The sequence below is a fragment of the Scyliorhinus torazame genome, chromosome 19 (assembly GCF_047496885.1).
Source record: "Scyliorhinus torazame isolate Kashiwa2021f chromosome 19, sScyTor2.1, whole genome shotgun sequence".
Taxonomy (NCBI): Eukaryota; Metazoa; Chordata; class Chondrichthyes; order Carcharhiniformes; family Scyliorhinidae; genus Scyliorhinus; species Scyliorhinus torazame.
The window spans coordinates 73981987-74004911 of NC_092725.1; the positions used below are offsets into that span (position 1 = coordinate 73981987).

Sequence of the window (22925 nt, forward strand, 5' to 3'; positions counted from 1 at the left end):
ATTGAGATGCATAAAATGAGGGACATAGATAGAGTAGACAGGAAGAAACTTTTTCCCTTGGTGAAGGGATTAATGACCAGGGGACATAGATTTAAGGTAAGGGACAGGAGGTATAGAGGGGATGAGAGGGAAAACCTTTTCACCCGGAGGTTGGCAGGCGTCTGAAACTCACTACCTGAGAGGAGTGGTGGAGGCAGAACTCCCATAACATTCAAAAGCATTTAGATGTCCACATGTGATGCAAAAGCATACAAAGCGATGGGCCAAATGCTGGAAAATGGGATTAGAATGGTTAAATGCTCGTTTTTGACCGGCGCAGATGCGATGGGCCGAGGTGCCTTTTCTGTGCTGTAGACCTCTATGGCTCTCTGAGTATTCTCTAGAAGACAAGTTGAAAAGAAAATGTTGCTGTGCACCTTCTCTGGGCTGTCCCAACAGTGGCTTGGCAAAAGGTTGAAAGTCCATTGCCTGCTGACCCTCTTAGGAGGAAAATTAGTCCTTTTATTATGCATGGCATGTAACAAACTAGAGGAGAAACCCAAAACAAATAAACTAAAATAAACAAAGTTCTCTGCTTGTCAGGAATTGACTGATGTGCTTTGTGAAACTGAGCTGCCTTCTGTAAAGATTACACAGAGCGACAACTGTGCCATTGTTCCATTAACCACTATGGCAACAATCACTACCACATTTCCAAAGGGGCATTGTTGCCAGCCCCAAGGAAAGATGATTACATTGTCTTGGGCTGTTTAGCACAGGGCTAAATCGCTGGCTTTGAAAGCAGACCAAGGCAGGCCAGCAGCACAGTTCAATTCCCAGCCTCCCCGAACAGGCGCCGGAATGTGGCGACTAGGGGCTTTTCACAGTAACTTCATTGAAGCCTACTTGTGACAATAAGCGATTTTCATTCATTCATTTAATTTCATATCAGGCATGCCCACAAGAACTCGCACTTGCAAAAATAATTCATGTAACGGATCCACAAAGTGCAGATTTGGTCGGATTTAAATGTTGAAATAAAATCATAGAATTCCTACAGCCAGGGCAGCAAGGTGGCACAGTGGGTTAGCACTGCTGCCTCACAGCACTGAGGTCCCAGGTTCGATCCCGGCTCTGGGTCACTGTCCGCGTGGAGTTTGCACATACTCCGTGTTTGCATGGGTTTCGCCCCCACAACCCAAAGATGTGCAGGGTAGGTGGATTGGCCACACTAAACTGGAAAAATGAATTGGGTACTCTAAATTTAAAAAAGAACTACAACAAAAAAGAAGAATTCCTATAGTGCAGGAGGAGGCCATTCGACCCATCCAGTCTGCACCAAGCCTTTGAATGAAGCACCTTACCTAGGCCCATTCCCCTACCTATCCCTGTAACCCCACCTAACCTGCACATCGGTGGACTGTGGGAGGAAACTGGAGCACCCAGAGAAAATCCACGCAGACATGGGAAGAATGTGCAGACTCCACACAGTGACCAGAGGTCAGAATTGAACCACTGTCCCTGGCGCTGTGAGGCAGCAGTGCTAACCACTGCCACTGTGCCACCCTGCAAGGAATCTCCCTTTTCCCCAGTGCAGTTTGCAGGCGGTAATATATTCTATTGTATGAACATTATGGAACCTTTAGCGATTTTGTTATTAAAAATGGAGTTAAGGGGCCTGTTACATTATCTATCGAAAAGCAGTCTTACCAGTGTTAAATCTGACCTCCAAACGCTTCTTCTTAAGATCTACAGCAACAAATTACACTTGGATAGCAGACAGCAAAAGGTCCATAGGAGTGTGATTAAAATTTAACACCAAACTGCGTACATGATATTAGGGCAAAGGTCAAAGGAATGGCTTTCAAGCAATATGTTAAAAAGGAAAGTGGTAGTGAGACGGAGATGGGGGGAATGCCAGAACCATGGGCCTCACCAACTGAGGATACAGTCACCCAATGCTGGAATAATTAAACATCACGCTGCACAAGAAGCCAGAGTTGGAGGAGTACCCATATCGAAGAGTTGGTAGGGTTGGAGGAGATTACAGATATAGAGAGACTAGAGGCCATGGTGGGGTTTGAATGATAGGAAGAGAATTTAAAAAAAAATTTTTTTTTTTACGATATTGTTGTCCTGCAGTCAATGTTGGTCACCAAGCAGAAGAATGATGGGTGAATGGAGCATGGTGCAAGTCAGGATATGGCCAGCAGGGTTCTGCTTCAGCTGCCGTTTATGCAGGTTGAATTATGGGATGTCAGCTAGGGACATGTTGAAATAGTCAAGTGCAGAGTTAGCTAAGGCATGGATGATGGCTTCAAGATGTGCTGAGTGAGGAAAGCGGGGGAAACCAAATGAAGTTGTGAAGGTGGAAGTAGGAATTCCTATTTTGGGGTAAATTTGTAGTTGAAAGCTGGTCTCAGACAGGAAGTAGTCTGTAGACTGGGTCAGAAAGATCTGTGGCGACAATGAAAGACAATGGGCGAAAAGCAGCTCGCCGCAGCACAGCATGGCCAACAGAAGCTGGGACACCCTGTTCGTGGGATCCACCAAGCTCACAAAGCCTCACGAGATCTAACTCAATCTTGCGAGACGTTGTGTTGGAAACCCCGCCCATTGTGTGTCTCACTTTAATATGCAGTTTCTCGAGGTCCCAGAGGCGTTGGGATCTATCCCTTGGCCTCAGAGACCTCAGGCGAGCGCCGTTCAGTACAGGTCTCCACAAACAAGGAACAGATGGAACAGCATTCGTGGGAGTCTCCCAGGGGATTGGAGGCCCCCAGGCGCATGTCCTTTGGGCAGGGTGGTAGCCTGGCAAAGCTGGTGCCACCTGGGCAGCCTGACATCCTGGCACTGCCAGCCAGGTGACAGCCTGGCATTGCCAGTGGACTGCCAGGTTCGCACTGCCAAGGTGCCATGCTGATATTTTTTGCGTGGTGGAGATCGGATCAGATTACTTCTCCACTCCTGGCAGTCACAGTCAAATTACCACTGTGCTGCTATTGACAGTCACAGTCAAATTACCACTGTGCTCCTATTGACAGTCACAGTCAGATTACCACGGCGTTGCAATTGACAGTCACAGTCAGATTACCACTATGCTCCTATTGACAGTCACAATCAGATTACCACTGTGCTGTTATTGACAGTCACAATCAGATTACCACTGTGCTGTTATTGACAGTCACAGTCAGATTACCAATGTGTTCCTATCGACAGCCACAGTCAGATTACCACTGCGCTCCTACTGACAGTCACAGTCAGATTACCACTGTGCTGTTATTGACAGTCACAGTCAGATTACAACTGCGTTCCTATTGACATTCAGTCAGATTACCACTGCGTTCCTATTGACAGTCATAGTCACGGGTTGGGTTAGCTCAGAGCTAAAAAGCTGGCTTTTAAAGCAGACCAAGGCAGCACGGTTCAGTTCCCGTACCAGCCTCCCCGAACAGGCGCCGGAATGTGGCAACTAGGGGCTTTTCACAGTAACTTCATTTGAAGTCTGCTTGTGACAATAAGCGATTTTCATTTCATAACCACTGTGCAGCTATTGACAGTCACAGTCATATTACCACTGCGCTCCTATTGGCAGTCACAGTCAGATTACCATTGCGTTCCAATTAACAGTCAGTCAGATTACCACTGTGCTGTTATTGACTGTCACAGTCAGTTTACCACTGCGCTCCTATTGACAGTCACGGGTTGGGTTAGCTCAGAGCTAAATCGCTGGCTTTTAAAGCAGACCAAGGCAGGCCAGCAGCACGGTTCAATTCCCGTACCAGCCTCCCCGAACAGGCGCTGGAATGTGGCGACTAGGGGCTTTTCACAGTAACTTCATTTGAAACCGGCTTGTGACAATAAGCGATTTTCATTTCATTTTCATAACCACTGTGCTCCTATTGACAGTCACAGTCAGATTACCACTGTGCTGCTATTGACAGTCACAGTCAGATTACCACTGTGCTGCTATTGACAGTTGCAGTCAAGATTACCACTGCGTTCCTATTGACAGTCACAGTCAGATTACCATTGCGTTCCAATTAACAGTCACTGTCAGATTACAACTGTGCTCCGATTGACAGTCACAGTCAGATTACCACTGCATTCCTATTGACAGTCAGTCAGATTACCACTGTGCTGCTATTGACAGTCACATTACCAGTGCTGCTATTGACAGTCACAGTCAGATTACCACTGTGCTGCTATTGACAGTCACAGTCAGATTACCACTGTGCCGCTATTGACAGTCACAGTCAGATTACCACTGTGCCGCTATTGACAGTCACAGTCAGATTACCACTGTGCCGCTATTGACAGTCACAGTCAGATTACCACTGTGCCGCTATTGACAGTCACAGTCAGATTACCACTGTGCTGCTATTGACAGTCACAGTTAGATTACCACTGTGCCGCTATTGACAGTCACAGTCAGATTACCACTGTGCTGCTATTGACAGTCACAGTCAGATTACCACTGCGCTGCTGTTGACAGTCACAGTCAGATTACCATTGCGTTCCAATTAACAGTCACCGTCAGATTACAACTGTGCTCCGATTGACAGTCACAGTCAGATTACCACTGCGCTGCTGTTGACAGTCAGAGTCAGATTACCACTGTGCCGCTATTGACAGTCACAGTCAGATGGGGAAAGCACCGGGGCTGGATGGGTTCCCCGTGGAGGTTTATAAAAATTTGCCGACAGGTTGGTCCCGCTGCTGGCGGACGTTTGAGGATGTGGTGGCTCGGGGAGTGCTCCCAGAAACAATGAGTCAGGCCTTCATTTCACTCCTTCTGGAAAAGGATGGGATCCTGGTGGAATGTGGGTCATAATGACCAATCTCATTGTTGAATGTGGACGCAAAGATTTTAGCGAAGCTGTTGCCGCTCAGGTCGGAGGGGCATCACCCGCAAGTCACTGGGGAGGATCAGACCGGAATTATGAAGGGTAGGCGATTGTCTTCCAACATGCGGTGCTACTTCTGAATGTATTGGGGAACGAGGCAGGAGTTCCCCATGTGTCCCCTCCTATTCACATTGGCGATTGAACCTTTGGCCATCGTCTTGAGGAACTCAGATAAATGGAGGGGGATAATGATTTGGGGGGGGGGGGGGGGGAGGAGAACGAGGAGCATAGGTGTCTCTGCATGCTGATGACCTATTGCTGTACGTCACGGATCCAGTCCCAATGATGGGGGCCATAATCGGGATACTAAAGCGGTTGGGACCTTTTTCCTTCAACGTGCCAGCCCCAACGCAACATGGCGTAGGGCCGGCTCGAAAGAAACGAGGCCCCCAGCCAGAGAGACCAGCCCACCGATTGGTGGGCCCCGATCGCGGGCCAGGCCACATTGGAGGTCCCCCTCCCCCCTCCCCCTCCACAGGCTGCCCCCCGACCCTTCCACGCCGAGTACCTGCCGGCTGAGAGCAGGTGTGGACGGCACCGGCGGGCCTTGGCGTTTTTACGACGGCCGCTCAGCATAACCCGGGCCGAGAATCAGCGGGATGGCTGCGAAGAGCGGCCCCCAACCGGCGCCGCACCAACCACGTCAGCGCCAATGGCGCCGATTCTGCGGAGAATCGCGTGCTGGCGTCGGGGCGGCGTGGCGCGACTCGCGCCGGTTGCGGGGATTCTCCGGCCCGGCCCCCGGCTGAGAGAATCCAGCCCAAGGAGGGAAAATTCAGAATGTCCAAATTGCCTAACAGCAGGTCTTTCGGGGCTTGTGGGAGTAAACCGGAGCACCCGGAGGAACCCACGCAGACACAGGGAGAACGCGCAGACACCACACAGACAGTCACCCAAGCCGGGAATTGAACCCAGGTCCCTGGCGCTGTGAAGCAACAGCGCGAACAACTGAGCTACTGTGCCATCAATAAACTGAATTGGGACAAAAGTGAATGTTTTCTGGTCCGGTCACCCTGCTGGGGACGGGAACTAATTTGGGGAAGTTGCCGTTCATGCCGATGCACTCACATTTCAGGTACTTAGGCGTACAGGTGGCAAGGAATTGAGCGCAGCTTGGGAAGCTAAATCTTATAAGCTTGGTGAAGGCAGACCTACAGAGCTGGGATAGTCTCCCACTGTCATTAACAGGGCGAGTGCAATCAGTGAAAATGAATACCTTGCCACAGTTTTGTTCCTGTTTCAACAGCTGCTGTGTTTTTGCCAACAGCGTTTTTTTGTACATTGGAAAGCGTGGTTTTGTCATTTATAAGACAGGGAATTGGCGGGGATCCAAAGAATGGTCCAAAAGAGGGACCAGCAGTCAGAGGAGTTGGGGCGACCGAACCAGCTTTTAAAAAAAATGTATTTTCTTCCAAACCCATTCAAAAACATAAATAATCCGGGACACATTCCTCCCCAACTCAGAATTTTACCGACTATTAAAATGTTTTCACTTTTTCACACCCCGCCCCAGTGACAAAACAACTCCTCGCAATCCCCACCGTGCCTCAAAGACCTCCACTGAACCCCTCAATTCAAACTTAATTTTCTCCAACTGGAGAAGTCGTACAGGTCCCCAAGAGGGACCCCGCACCCGGCGGCGTATTCGACCACCTTTCCAGAAAAAGTCTTCGCCGGGCAACCGAAGAGGCAAAAGGTCACAACATTGGCCTTCCTCCCCTCCATCAGCTCCGGCTTTTCCAATATCTCAAAAATCACCACCGAGGTCTGGCCTGACCTCCACCCCCACAATCTTTGCTAGCATCCCAAACACTCCCGCCCAGTACCTCTCTCGCTTCTCACAGTCCCAGGACATATGTGCGTTGTTTGCGGGGCCTCACCCACACTTCTCTGCCACCCCCTGGAAGAACCCACTCATCTGCGCCCGGGTCATGTGCACCCTGTGTACCACCTTAAACTGTATAAAACTCGCCCTCGCACAAGAGATTGAATTCACCCTGCGCAGCGCCTCACTCCATAACCTATCTCACCGCCCCAAATCCTCCTCCCATTTCTCCTTGCTCCTCACCACTTGCATTCCCCCCTGCTCCCCCAGCCACCCATATGTCCTTAATGCTGCCCTCCCCTTCCACGTCCGGAAGCAGCAACCGCTCCAATAGCGCATACTTCGGCAGCCTGGGGAACCCTTTCCACACCTTCCATGCAAAGTCCCTCACTTGTAAATACCTAAATTCACTTCCCTTTGGGAGATCAACCTCTCCCGAAGCTCCTCGAGGCTTGCGAACCTCTCTCCCAAATACAAATCCCTTGCCCTCACCATCCCCACCTCCCGTCTCCCCCGGCTTGAACCTGTGGTTCTCACACGATGGCGTTTAACACCGACATCCCCTCCATCCTAAAATGCCTCCTCAGCTGGTTCCACACCTTTATCAAGGACTGTACAACCGGGCTCTCAGTATATCTCCTCAGTGCCAGCGGCAGCGCCATCATCACCATGGACCTCAGGCTGGACCCCGTACAGGGCTCATCCTCCATCCTAACCTATTCCCACCAACGCCTCACTTTCTCCTCATCCTAACCTATTCCCACCAATGCCTCACTTTCTCCACATTCGCTGCCCAATAGTAGTGCAGCAGGTTCGGTAACGCCAACCCCACATCCTGCTGCTGAAACAACTTTACTACTGTTGGGTGGTGAATGCGGAGAAGGTGTTGGGTTGGTGGGGGGGGGGGATCAAGAGTTGGTTTGGGTAAAGATGGAGGCCAGGTCATGAGTGGACAGGATTGCAGGCGCTGGTGATGGCCCGCTCCCGCTCTCCCCGAGGAAGCTTTCGGGGAACCCGATGGTGGCGTCTACACTAAAAATATGGAAGCAATTCCGGCAGCACTTTAAAGCGGGGAGAGGGGCGACGGTGATACCAATCAGGGACAACCATATGGTTGAACCGGCTCGAGTGGACTCCAGGCTCCCTGGGGCTGTGAGCAGCAGTGCTAACCACTGTGCCACCCGTATGGCAAGGATGAGTCAGGTGTTTGAGGGACTAGAAGACAAGTGTGAGTGGTGTGAGAACGACGCAGTGAATCACATACATATTGTGGTACCCTCAATAACGATGCTTAGAGCGTAAACAGTAAACCGAACTTCAGTGTCAGGCTTCGGTGGCTGCACTGGAAATCCAGTCCGAGCAGCAGGGGGGCACAGAGGTGGGGAAGGATATAAAATTTGAAACGGGTGTACTTGGCCCCCTGGATCGAGAGATCTGCAATACAGTACCCCTTGATTTGTACCGAGTGGGCCCTGGATGCAAGGGATATGGTTTGGGACGCGGGATGGGTGCGCAGGGAGCAGCGCCTTACCGTTTCAGGATGGATAAAGCTCTCCGTGCTCCGGGAGTTGAAGAGGCATGCAGTGTCGCGCCCGTTGACCTGCATCATAGAGTTCTGCAGGTGTTTTGGCTGAGTTTGGTCGAGGGTGATCGCACCCACTCGCGGGTAGTCGGAGTCCTCAGCCGAGTCAGACTCGTAAAATGGCCGTTGGCAAGATGGCCGCTCCCATGATTCGCACAAGGCTGATGACGCGTCAGAAGGGGGCGTGTCGGGTCGGTTCACAGCCGCATTGCGAGGCATGCGGGCCTGAGATTCTGATTTTCGGGCCGGCTGTTCTTTGTTCTTCTGGCCCCTGGGTCTGGCCAGGCAGTCCCTCGCAAAATGCCCCTTCTTCCCGAAGTCGCTGCAGATCGCGGGCTGTGCAGAGTGGGCATGGGTGTTGGCCCTGCCCGCAGAAGTAGCACGGTGTGCCCCCATGATGAGCATGGCGCAGGCCTGTAATATGGCTGAGTCTGAGGAAGTCTGGGGGGCTCCCAGAGTCCGCGGGGTACGTACCCAAGTTATGTCGAGCCACCTCCAGCGAGGAGGCGAGCGTCAACGTGTCCCGGAGGTCTTTTGCCCCGTTTTCGAGCAGCCGCTGCCGGATGTAGGTCGAGCGGATGCTGGACACAAAAGCGTCTCTGATGTGCAGGTTCATATGGACCTCCCCTGTCACATCCTGGTGGTCACAGTCCCTGGCAAGCGTGGTGAGTTTCTTGACAAATTCGTCCAGCGATTCCCCCGAGCACTGTACACAGGTAGAGAGCAGATGCCTGCCGTGCACCTCATTTGATAGGCTTGACGAACCGCTTGCGGAGTAGCTCAACCGCCTCTTCATAAGTCGTCACCTTCTCGAGCGTGGCGGAGATTCTGTGACTCACCCGGGCGTGGAGTAGGCGCAGCTTGCGTGACCCCAGGATGGGAGTCTCTGAGGAGTCCAGGTCTGCCTCGAAGCATCGGAGCCAGTATTAAAACATTTCCTTTGCCTCCGGTGTCCGTGCTTCCAAGTTGAGCTTCTCGGGTTTTAGGCCTACGTCCATCCTGATGTAGTTTAATTTACTAAATTGTGGTACCCTCAATAATGACGCTGAGAGTGTAAACAGTAAAAAAGGCTTTAATAAACTAAGGACAAGACTAGAGCTGAGACGTGTGCTAACTGCTGCACTGCTCACAAGGCAGCTCCTTATATACGGCTCCCAGATGGCCGGAGCCAGAGGCGGAGTTTCCCAGGGTTCCAAGCCCGGTCTTAAAGGGGACATCACCTTACATGATGACAAGGGTACAGTATTACAGTAACCGTTCATCACACACATGCTCTGGGCATGTCCTAAGCTAGCGAACTTTTGGGGCTTTCTTCAGCACGTCAGCAATCTTCGGCAGGGAGCTGGAGCCGAGTCCCCTCGAGGCCATATTCAGGGTTTCAGAGCTGCCGGAGTTGCAGGCGCGAGCGGGGGCAGATGTTTTAGCTTTTTGCCTCGCAGATGGGTTCTACTGGAGTGGAGGTCCTCTTCGCTGCCCAGTGCCTCACTGTGGCTGGCTGACCTCCTGGATTTTTTGTATTTGGAGAAAGTTAAATAGACGCTGAGGGGGTCGATTGGGAGGACTGTTCTTTGCTTTATGTTATGTTTTTGTATTTGTATATAAATTTTAAAATGTTAAATAAAATTATTTACAAAAAAATTAACAAATGAAAATTGTTAACAAATATTGATCTCCCTCTATGTCACCCATTATTTCCAATGTGATTGTGCTAAGTAGAGAACTGTGTCCTGTTTATATAACAGGACAGTATATAACAGTCATTTTCCACCTCTACTGATGTGGGGGAAGAGAGTGAGTCTCCAACAACACACTCGAGGTGAGAATCCAACATGTAACAAATTGCAATCACAGCCCCTTGTGATACAGTGCCTCACAGCACATGAAACATTGGGTTGGCACTTGGCGAAACATGCTATCTTGTTGCTGTGCATACATAGCCTGGTCAATCCAGTCATAGGGGAAGATTTCCCCTCTGCATTCTGTCAACAAAATGGTCATTTTAAAAATAGATTTATAGATGTTACACTGAGGAAATCACCTAATTGTTTCCATGGTAAAACAAACACAGCAGAATATAAGCTCAGAAAAATCCCACACGTTTTGCCTTGCTAATTTTCATACTATAAATGTAAATGGCACTTAAAAAAAAAAAATGTTTTCTTGAGAATTTTAGCAATCTTCCAAATTCTATCCTGCCTGCTGCTATATTTGCTGTGACCAAACAAACATTCTCACGTTCATTTGCAGAGCACTGCACAAATGCAGAAGACGCCATCGGACTGCTCTTTATCAGCCCTCCCCTTCTGACCTCAGGGTGAACTGTAGGTTATATTGCAGAATGTGCCACCTCCCCAGCAGCTCCAAAGGCAAAGTGCCAGTGGATTGGAGGGAGCTCACCTCATTAATATCACTGTCTCAGCTGGTGGGGAGAGGGCTGGAGGAAGCCCTACCTGATGTTACACAGGAAATGTATGGTTGGGGGGGCGGATAGCAGATATGCATACATCAGATAGAGAAGAAATGAAGAATAGGAAAGTAGTAGTGTGATAGCTGGCTAGGGTACTTGGGAATGAAAAATAAATAACCAGGACTCTTGGTTATTACATATTAACCCTACTAGAAAGGGCACATGGATGACACAAAGATGGGGCAGGCTCGACTCTGATGTTCCCCAAAGTCCATTTAATGGCCAGTGCTCACTGGTTAAGGTCACACGAGAGAGCCAATGTGTGAGAGATATTGTAGTTTGACATTTATGAAATTATCCCAATGAGAGTCTTCAAATCATAGAGAGAGAGAGAGACAGGAGTCTTCAGAAGCCTACTTATAGTCTGTATACTGCAATTAATTTTTAAAAATCATGTGTATACAGTAGCTGGACGATGCTTTAATCAGATCCAATGTCCAGCCTGACTGCGCCATTTGCATTTGAAAAATCATCTGGAAAATGTCCGATCTGCAGCCATAAAACAAACACAATAGACATCGTCTGAATCTCAAGTGAAAACTCCTTTGAACACTGAATCACACTCGATCGGGTGCAAGAATCAATAATGGCAGAACAATGAAGGGCAGATGAAAAGGTCAGTGTCTGATAATGGATAACATACCTGTCCTGTAACTGAGAGTATTTCAACATGCTGTTCCATCACCTGCTCTTCGCTTATAAAAAGGTACAGATTTTTCTCAGTATCTGGAGCTGAATTTTGTGCTACAGCCATTGGTCACTGCAAAGCCTTCTCCCCTTGTCTGTGTGGGTTTCCACCGGTTTCCTCCCACAAGTCCCAAAAGACTTGTTTATTAGGTGAATTGGATATTCGGAATTCTCCCTCCGTGTACCCGAACAGGCGCCGAATGTGGCGACTAGGGGATTTTCACAGTAACTTCATTGGAGTGTTAATATAATCCTACTTCATGACTGGAAAGGGATCCACCAATGGAACCTCACCAGTCTGACAGAGGAAGTAAAAAAGGACCTGCAAAGATGGAACGCACTCCCACTCTCCTTCACGGAGTCCAAACGATCAAAGTGAACATACTGCCCAGGTACCTCTTCCTACTTAGATCCATTCCGATCTACAGCGCCAAGGCCTTTTTCAAAGCACTAGACAAACTAATCATGGTGGTTGGGGGGGGGGGGGGGGGGGGGGGGGGGGGGGGGGGGGGGGGGGAGAGAATGCTAGGATCCCAAAGGAGGTCCTACAATAAACAAAATCCAGTTGACGCTAGCCCTCCCAAACCTACAATTCTACCACTGGGTGGCGACGGCCGAACGAATAACGGGATGGATCAAGGAGCCAGAAGCCGAGTGGGTGCGCGCGGAAGAAGCCTCCTGCAGGGGGCACTCCCTCCGGGTCCTCGCCACGGCGACACTCCCATCCCCAGCCAAAAAACACTCCAGCAGCCTGGTGGGGATAGCCACCCTCCAGTCCTGGAATAAACTATGGCAGCAATTTGGCCTGACCAAAATGTCGGACAAAGCTCCCATCTACAACAACCATCGGTTCACACCAGTGCTGACTGATGCAACCTTCAAACAGTGGGGACAGGACAAAGGGACACTGACAGTCAGGGACCTATACACGGACGGCAGGATCACAGCCCTGGATGAACTGAGGAGAAATTCCAGCTAGCCAGGGGGAATGTGCTAAGGTACCTGCAACTCAAAACCTTCCTACGAAAGGAGACAAGGATGTACCCACAACTGTCACGACAGACATTACTGGAAGAGTTACTGGACGCAAGCATCCTAGATAAAGGAAACTGTAGCGACATGCATGAGCGACTGGTAAAAGGGCCGACACCGTACTGGACGCAACAAGAAAGAAATGGGAGGAGGACCTGGGGACTGAAATAGGGTGTGGACTCTGGAGTGAAGCACTGCATAGGGTCAACTCCACCTCCACGTGCGCAAGGCTCAGCCTGACGCAACTATAAATGGTACACAGAGCCCACTTAACTAGAATGAGTAGGTTCTTCCCAGAGGTAGAGGCTAGATGTGAACGGTGCCAAGGAGGCCCAGCCAACCACGCCCACATGTTCTGGTCTTGCCCCAGACTTGCGGGGTACTGGACAGCCTTCTTCGAGGCAATGTCCAAAGTGGTGGGGACGAGGGTGGAACTGAGAGTTTGGCTGATGATGGATCAATGAGAGTTTGGCTCAAGATGGATTGGAACTTTATGGGAGGTCTTCGGGGTATCAGACCAGTCAGATCTATTCCTGGGGAGGAGGGCGGACGCCCTTGCCTTTGCCTCCCTGATCGCCCACCGTAGAATCCTGCTCGGCTGGCGGTCAGCAGAACCACCCAAAGCTGCAGACTGGCTGTCCGACCTCTCAGAATCCCCTCTCCAAAATGGAGAAAATCAAATTCGCCATCCAAGGGTCAAACGGCGGCTTCCACAGAACGTGGGAGCCATTCACCCAATTGTTCCAGGACCGGTTTGTGGCCAACGAACAAGCAGAAGAATAGCCAGGTAGCCAAGAATCAGGGGAACGTAGCCAAAGCATGAGAGGGAGAGATAGACCGGGAGAGTGGCGGGGGCACAGCTAAACCTAAGAGGAAAGAAAGGCGAACCACAGAAGGGGGGTGGGGGGAAAAGAGTGAAGAAACAGGGAACAATAGAAGAGAACCAAAGGGATGGGGGCGGGGGGGATGACAGCCGGAAGGAAGGCACGGGAAACGATAACAAACTTGTCATCTGCAGGAACAGAGAGCAAGGAGAATCCAGGTGAAAGACGGGACAAACGGCTGAAGCGGAGGTGAGCGAGAGATGGCAGCGGCAGCGAAATCCATCCGGGAGAAGCAAGTGACAACACCAACACCAGACCCTTTCAAGTATTGCCCTCTGTAATAGTTTCTCCGGCACCCAAATGTATACCTACCTCCCCAGTGCCCCCCTCCCACCACATACAGATAACGGTAAATATACTTTGTTCAAAAACCCAATCAAAAACATTTATTTAAAAAAAATAAGCCTACTTGTGACAGTAATAAAGATTATATTATTGGATTTTCCTGTCATGTTGCATCTTTCTACAAAGGATAATTGGCCCAGTTAGGGTTTCTCCCCATGCCCTCAAAAAAAATGAAGACGTTGCACTTTCATAAAGTTTTCCTCACTGAAATCCTGTCAGATTAAATTGGCTCAATTGTAGCATGGCGTCATGTTTAAACTCCATGAGACGCGAAGTTCACACCTTTTGTCTGGAAGTCTCACCACTAAGCTTTGAAAGTTATTATTAACTTGTTACTGTTGCCATCAGGTTGTGAAGGATGTGCCTCACAAGGACACGTAACTGTGCGCCTCCTGGCAATGACATGTTCAGAAGCATCTAAACATTCCCAACGGAACAACCTCTTGCCTCTAGGAATTGGGACTTCAGCCCAATATATCCTGCACAGTCCAGCAAAGCACGATATAATATACAAAAACAAAAATCCATGAAACTCAAAAATTCTTTGATCACAAGTCCCTGACAGTGGAACACTTCAGAAATGTTTGCCGAATCCATCCACCAGCATAAACACAAAATCGGTCCCAGTGCGTGCCAGTCAAGGTGGCTCAGCTAATATGTATAATTACTTACATACCTTAGTGGAGTACAATGGTGTTGCAAATTCATAGAAGCCCTCCACTGCAGAAGGAGGCCATTCAGCCCATCGAGTCTGCACCGACTCTTCGAAAGAGCACCCTACGTAGGCCCATTCTCCTGCCCTATCCCAACCTTTGGACCCTTAGGGGCAATTTATCATGGCCAATTCACCTGCCCTGCACATCTCGGTCACAAAGAGTGCACCAACAACAATTTATTACGGTCAGCAGAGAAACAATGATACTTGCCACCGTCTTTGAAGAACATTCCCCACAAAACTCTTTGGAGTAACATAGATGGCATCAAGCGCGGTAAGCAGCCAATCACATTAAGGTAGTCTCACAGACAGCAAACCAAAAAGTTAAAAAGCACTGCATGTTTCAAATTTAATTAAAATTTCACAGAAAGTGAAATAAATAATTGGGAGGTACACATGGAATTGAGGTAGAAGTGGAAATACAACATATTTTATTAAAAAGTTTCCAAAAAATGTGAATTTTACAATGGAGAAATTTGGCATTCCTCAAATATAAAATAAGTTGTTCAAGGGCAGTGAGATCGTTCAGCAGTAATTGTGAATTTAGTACAGGATTAAAAACCGAGTTACAATTCATTCAACAAATTGTTACTTCCTCAGAAGGTCTTTTTAACAGGGAGGCAAATAGTTTAAGCAATTTTTGTCAATTCAGCGATTTTTACTTGACCAAAGCTTGGGAGGAACTTTGTGAGGAAATGTAAAATAACTGACAGTAACTTCTGGATTCCCACACTGTGCCGGACTTTGCTGTCAGTTTCAGAGAAGTAATGACAGTGTTTCTGTCTGGATCAACAACTTTGGTTAACTTGGTTAATTCCAGATGCCTGGTGGCAGCAGTAGTGGAGTGTGGACAAGAGATTAAGTGCTTTGAAGTAATAATTCAAGAGACAGTAAATTATAAAATTTACAAAGTTATGTACAACACAAAACGTCTATGCTGATGTTAATAATTTACGTGAGCTGCTTCCCACCCCTCCTTCTTCTAACCCTATCAACATAACCTTCTATTGCTTTCTCTCTCTCTCACGTGCTTATCCAGTTTCACCTTCAATGCATCCATGTTATTCACGTCAATTGCTCCCTGTGGCACAAATGTACACATACTGACATCTCTCTGGGTGAAGAGGTTCGCCTGAATTTTCCATTCAATTTATTAGCAGCTATGCTACACTTATTATCCTTAGTTCTGGTCTCCCCACCCTCTCTCTTGACAACATTAACATAGTCACCTCACCAATTCTCACACAAGTCCCTAGATGTTACGGAGGAGGACTTTTCAGGTTGACTGGGGTGGGTGCGCCTCTTTGTGTCCTGTGCCTATAGGCCAATGCTGTTGGTCTATCCATTCTTTTTATAACAGTTTGACATAAGTAGCTTGCTATACCATTTAAGAGGGTTCATAAGTACCTATCAATTGCTCGGTGTCTGGAGCCATAAATAGGCCACATGGGGTAAGGATGGTAGTTTTGAAAGACATCAGTAACTGGATGCGTTCTTACAACAACTCAGTAAATTACACGGTCACCACTACAAATACGAGAGATTTATTTAATTCGCTGAATTGAATTTTAATGGCTGCCTTGATGGAACTCAAACTCATGTCTCCGAGATCATTAGGCAAGGCCTTTGGATTACCATCAAAGTAACATCATGATGCTAACATACCCATTAGTATACTAAATCACATCAGTGCCCTGTAGATTCAGAGGGCTGTAGCTGCTTGAGGTATGTTTGCATAGCTTCTAACCTCATCCAAACCCAAGTGTCTTCTGGCCTTAAACCATAATTCATCAGTTATTCTCTACATAAATCATAACTCTGCTATCCAACATGATTTGAGATTGAACAGTGAGAGTAAAATTAAATAAGAATTATTATATTGCATCTGTACAAAGACCATCACTATCTATTAATGATACACAATTTATCTGGAGACACTATTCTGTTAAATATGCAGATTATCTGCTATTAAAAGGGACTCATTATTTTATGAAAATGAAATTTGATTGTGATTCAGTCTTCGCCAACATTAGCCCTCTTGTTACAGCAGAGTGAAAATAAAAACAATTATGGGGCAAGACTTAAAAAAATGCTCTTCAGCCTTCCAGCTCTTGCATACAGTGTGTGTGCAAAGTGACAGCAGCAATCTATAACCTGGTTCAGTACCAGTAGAATCAGAGACTAATTATTCACGATGATTGTTAGCTGCAGAATGGAGTAGGATTTTTTTGAGAGTTAATTTATGGGATGTGGGCGTCGCAGGCTCAGCGAATATTTATTGCCCATTTCTAATTGCCCTTCAGAAGGTGGTGATGTTGCACTGCCTTCTTCAACTACTGTAGTCCCCGAGGTGTAGGTACACCGACAGTGCTGTTAGTGAGTGAGTTTCAGGATTTTGAGCCAGCGACAGTGAAGGACAGTCTAAGTATATCATGTTTCCAATTTTAGACATATCTTAAAGTCTTCTGAGGCAATAAATGTTCCTTCATGTTGTATATACAATTAACATGGGGAATACAAGCCCTTTCCAATGCTTTCATTGGTAGATTTATGGATAATGAACTAGGAAGAATCAGACAGTATTGTCTCTGGTCTGTCAGAGTTAACTGATCTCAGCAAACGGTTTGGGATAGGAGCCAATATTACCAAAATTTACCCTTTGCGTGTAGGATGGGGTGAAAAGCCACAGTTCTTATGCTGGATTTTAACCAGATCCAGGTAACAATTACGATGACCCATTCCTCATTGCTGAACATCACTCACTGTCTCAACTCAGCACCTATAACATAGCTATAAAGCAAAAAATAATTTGCTACCTTGAACATTACTGAGTGAACTGTATTGGAAATAACAATTGCTGCACTCAGAGAAGATTGGGAGGTGGGGTAGATTGGGAGGCGGGGTTAATATATATATATATATATATAATATATAAAGAAAGACAAGAGAGAAAGAAATGGTAAAAGACAGTTAAAATGAAATGATTTCCGCATTCCGCAGAGACCGTTCCCTCCGAGATAATCTCGTCCACTCCTCCACCTTACCCAACTCCTCTCCCATCACCCATGGCACCTTCCCATGCAATCGCAGAAGGTGTAACACTTGCCCCTTTACCTCTTCCATGCTTAGCATCCCAGGCCCAAAACACTAATTCAAGATTAAGCAGTGTTTCACTTGCACCTCTTTCAAACTGGTCTATTCCATTCGCAGCTCCCAATGTAGTCTTCTCTAATTCGGAGAGACCAAACGCAGACTGGATGATCACTTTGCTGAGCACCTTCGATTGGTACGCATTCAGGACACTGACCTTCCTGTTGCTTACCATTTTAACACAAGGCCCTGCTCCCATGCCCACATGTCTGTCCTTGGCCTGCTGCAATGTTCCAGTGAAGCTCAACACAAACTGGAGCAACAGCATCTCATCTTCCGGTTAGGCACACTACAGCCTTCCGGTCTCAACATCGAATTCAACAACTTCAGATAATCAGCTCTATCCCACCTCGACCCATTTGTTTTCACCCCATTTCATTTTAACTGTCTTTTATCATTTATTTTTCTCTTTTGTCTTTATCTACATTTAACCCCCCCCCCCCCCCCCCCCATCTTATCCACCTTTTCTTACCCTTTCTCCCCTACTCCTACCCCCACATCTGCATCTGCCACAGTTTACCCTGTCAGTTTTTCTGCTGTTTGGCCTTTCACATCTTTTGTTCTCTCTGGGGACTGCCATTAGCACCCGTTCCCCATGGTTTCTGTGGCTATGAGCACCCCGTTTCCCTGGGTTTCTGTGGCTATGACTCATCTTTCATTCTCACTCCACAGTATAAATATTTCCCACTTTCTCCATCTTATAGCTTTGACAAAGGGTCATCTGGACTCAAAACGTTAGCTCTTTTCTCTCCCTACAGATGCTGCCAGGCCTGCTGGGATTTTCCAGCATTTTCTCCTTGGAGTGAATCACTTCAATTTTGTCCAACAGCTTATTGTCACTTTTGCTGCCAGATTTTGATACAGCTCCAAACCCCTCACATAATGCAGGTGGCGAATAAATTGGAGGTCATAGAATCTCGATGGTGTAGAAGGCCATTCAACCCATCGAGTAGCACTGGCTCACGCATCCACCCTATCCCCGTAACCCTACCTAACCTTTTGGGCACTTAAGGGCAATTTAGCATGGCCAATCCACCTAACCTGCACGTCCGTGTGCGATGTACAGTGAGAAAACTGGAACAAATGCATTGATTTTATTGTCACCAGAATGCTCAAATCATTTGAAGGGGCTGCGAAATGTGCACAAACATGCAGTTTACTAGTTGCGTTAAAAAAAAAAGCACAAGGCACTTCATTGAGACAAAAAGTTCATATATGATGCTGCTATACGCTTGCAGCTGAGGAGATGTGCAACAAGTGCCAGTGTGAAGCTGCCCCTCATTGTGTCAGCACAGATGGAGGTTCAGGGTGGCTCCACTAGCAATTACATCATCCCTTTCACGGAGGCTGGGCCACAATGCACGCCGCGGTGCACCCTGGGACCTGTAGTCCGCCCCTCAGCCCAGCCCAGGACAACCCCGACTTCCGGAGACTACAACCCCCGGGAAGCACCGCGCCCTGGCGCGCATGCTCCCTTCGCACCTGCGGCTTCCTTTGAAGTTGCAGATTACCTCATCTTGAGCTTGGCAGACGGGCTAATTGAATTAAATCCACAGGAAAGGGGAGAGGTTTCCTATTCTATTCTCCCAATTCTTTTTGTGCGCCGAATCGAAAATGAAATGCAACTGACGACCCTATCATAGATAAGAAGTTTAGCATATCTTTCTCTTTAAAAAAGTAACCATTTAAAATGATGTGTCAGTTCCAGACAAGTCCCTCAGTGAAGAAAATCATCTCCACTGATAATACAACATCAAATTCAGCTTTAATTGTACACCACTGGGTGCTCACTGCCCAGATAGCTGTGGACACAGAACCAGCTTCCACACCCAGATACCTATTCAATCATGTCCATGATACAAATGCAGTGTATCCCTTAACAGCGCACCGTGTGGATACCAGCAAATTCTAGAGGCAACACTGCAGCTTAACATTTCTGAGTGCGATGAGATTGAAGGGAAACACAATTCCCAGGACAGCGGGAAAAGGCAGCAGTGGAGGGTGACATGAACGGTGGGATGTAACTAACAAAACGCCCAGTCATGAACAAATGTCACCTGGAAACTCCCGCCACTCCCCTGGCCGGTTCAAACAACAGAACAACCAAAATCACCCCTTGACACAGGATCCTGAGCAGGTTATCACTGAAATCAACAGAAACCCCAAACTAACATGACCAACTTTGGAAAGTCAGTCAACTATATGGTTCCTCTGCGGGAAGGATACAAATGTGTCAGGAATCCCGCCAGCAGCGAGTGCATCTTTTAATGTCGCAGAAATACTGGACTCATCTCAGAAAGACACACTCAGTAAGAGCCACAGCCCGGGAGGTAGATCTCTGCCACCCAGAGCCCGGGAGGTAGATCTCTGCCACCCAGAGCCCGGGAGGTAGATCTCTGCCACCCAGAGCCCGGGAGGTAGATCTCTGCCACCCAGAGCCCGGGAGGTAGATCTCTGCCACCCAGAGCCCGGGAGGTAGATCTCTGCCACCCAGAGCCCGGGAGGTAGATCTCTGCCACCCAGAGCCCGGGAGGTAGATCTCTGCCACCCAGAGCCCGGGAGGTAGATCTCTGCCACCCAGAGCCCGGGAGGTAGATCTCTGCCACCCAGAGCCCGGGAGGTAGATCTCTGCCACCCAGAGCCCGGGAGGTAGATCTCTGCCACCCAGAGCCCTGGAGGTAGATCTCTGCCACCCAGAGCCCAGGAGGTAGATCTCTGCCACCCAGAGCGCAGGAGGTAGATCTCTGCCACCCAGAGCCCAGGAGGTAGATCTCTGCCATCCAGAGCGCAGGAGGTAGATCTCTGCCACCCAGAGCCCAGGAGGTAGATCTCTGCCACCCAGAGCGCAGGAGGTAGATCTCTGCCACCCAGAGCCCGGGAGGTAGATCTCTGCCACCCAGAGCCCGGGAGGTAGATCTCTGCCACCCAGAGCCCTGGAGGTAGATCTCTGCCACCCAGAGCCCAGGAGGTAGATCTCTGCCACCCAGAGCGCAGGAGGTAGATCTCTGCCACCCAGAGCCCAGGAGGTAGATCTCTGCCATCCAGAGCGCAGGAGGTAGATCTCTGCCACCCAGAGCCCAGGAGGTAGATCTCTGCCACCCAGAGCGCGGGAGGTAGATCTCTGCCACCCAGAGCCCGGGAGGTAGATCTCTGCCACCCAGAGCCCAGGAGGTAGATCTCTGCCATCCAGAGCGCAGGAGGTAGATCTCTGCCACCCAGAGCCCGGGAGGTAGATCTCTGCCACCCAGAGCACAGGAGGTAGATCTCTGCCACCCAGAGCCCAGGAGGTAGATCTCTGCCACCCAGAGCCCGGGAGGTAGATCTCTGCCATCCAGAGCGCAGGAGGTAGATCTCTGCCACCCAGAGCACGGGAGGTAGATCTCTGCCACCCAGAGCCCGGGAGGTAGATCTCTGCCACCCAGAGCCCGGGAGGTAGATCTCTGCCATCCAGAGCGCAGGAGGTAGATCTCTGCCACCCAGAGCACAGGAGGTAGATCTCTGCCACCCAGAGCCCGGGAGGTAGATCTCTGCCACCCAGAGCGCGGGAGGTAGATCTCTGCCACCCAGAGCCCGGGAGGTAGATCTCTGCCACCTGTAGCCTGAGTGTTAGATCTCTGCCACCCAGAGCAAGACAACTGGAGGTGAGGGAACAACTGGTGTATTTGCACTTACCCAGCCCGCTCATCTCCTGCTTGAGGCTCGCTCTGATCCGCTCTTCCTCTATCGCCGTCAGCATTTTGTGCAGAGAGGCGTCCTCGCTCTCCTCGCCTTCGTCTCCAGTTCGGCTCTGCTGAATGAATGCCATCCCTGAGCCCCTGACAATCTTCTCATTGCAGGTACCTCCTTCCTCCTGCCCGCTCTAACACCCTGACAGCGGCCCAGCCGGGCAGCCTAACACAGCAGGAGCGGTGACAGACGCTGCGCTTCCCTCAGCCCCACATACCGGCTTTCCTGTGGGAAAGGGGAATATTCACGGTAAAACCGCCAGACTTGGTGCCTGAGACAGCGCCGCACTCACTTCCGCCTCCGAGCGATCAGCTGAGGCATGGAAGGAGGTAACAACATCTCCACTTCCTGCCCTGCACAGCCAATTGAAAGGAGCAGAGATCCAGACTACACCAGACAACAATCAAGTGTTTGCCTTTTTCAAAAAATCAATTGGAACAAAACCCAGTGTCACCAATTCCCCCCCAAAATTAATAACTAGAACCTTAAATCTCAAACCAGAAGAAAACTGAACAACCTAATGTAATTTGCATTTAATCCAGTGAATAATCACTCCTGGCGGTGGTCAGTGAATGTGCTGATGTTCCTCACCCATGTCTGATATACATATCCAGAACTAACTTGTGCCTCTTTCATATTTCCGACCTGGACTCTCTCCACAGACACGCTGGGTTTCCCCAGCCTTTTCTGTTTATTATTTCATTCAGTGACCGAACTCTCCAATTTCCGACCTCTTGACTATTTTTGTCTTGGCCAATAGATTGTGAGGCGTGAACTGTTAACGCGCGATAACACTGCTCCAGTTAAATGTTGTTAATCAGCAATTCGGCTATTGCTGTCACCACAGCAGGAGACTGTCTGCAAAATCCAAAGGGCCACAGAAGACTCCAAGCAAATCGCCGGGTCCCATATGATCACTCCATGCATTTAGGGCCGCAACAGTGACCGTGGGCGTAAGTCAAAGGGAAAGATACAAATCATGTATGATGTCTGGGCTTACATGAATGTACACATGATTCTTTCACATCCAGGTCCACATTGACCAAACTTTAGGGAACACCTTTGTTGCTGAGCATTATCATAATAATAATCTTTATTGTCACAAGTAGGCTTACATTACCACTGCAATGAAGTTACTGAGAAAAGCCCCTAGTCGCCACATTCCGGCACCTGTTCAGGTACATAGAGGATGAATCCAGAATGCCCAATTCACCTAAGAGCACATCTTTCGGTACTTTTGGGAGGAAACGGGAGCACCCGGAGGAAACCCATGCAGACATGGGGAGAGCGTACAGACTCCAGAGACAGTGATCTACGTGGGAATCGAACCTGGGACCCTGGTGCTGTGAAGCAACAGTGCACCCAATGCTGCCGCTTGCTGCCCACTCTGGCCCAATCTCATTTTCGAAAGTGAATTTGAACATTTTGCCTGTGTGTGTATGCCCATGCACGTCATTTATATGGTGATGCATACTCTTGAGTAATTTCTTAACTTTTACCTTTACCTCGTTCAGCCCTTTATTATGTATTCATATTGAACCAAACCTTGGAATTAAACTGCATAACTTAAATTACTTCAACTTCCAAACTCACCTTGTAATTTGGAACTATCAGTGCCATGCACGG

General features: G+C 48.7%; 1 protein-coding gene across 3 annotated transcripts in view; it reads right to left on the bottom strand.

The window, feature by feature from the left end:
- kiaa0930 overlaps window positions 1-21600 on the bottom strand; it is a 145302-nt gene extending 123702 nt beyond the window's left edge. For all 3 annotated transcript variants that reach the window (XM_072484543.1, XM_072484541.1, XM_072484540.1), the window contains exon 1: window positions 21246-21600. In XM_072484543.1, coding sequence (XP_072340644.1) covers window positions 21246-21378 — 133 coding nt within the window. In that variant the 5' untranslated portion in view covers window positions 21379-21600. The remainder of the gene's footprint in view (window positions 1-21245) is intronic.
- Window positions 21601-22925: the final 1325 nt, after the last annotated feature.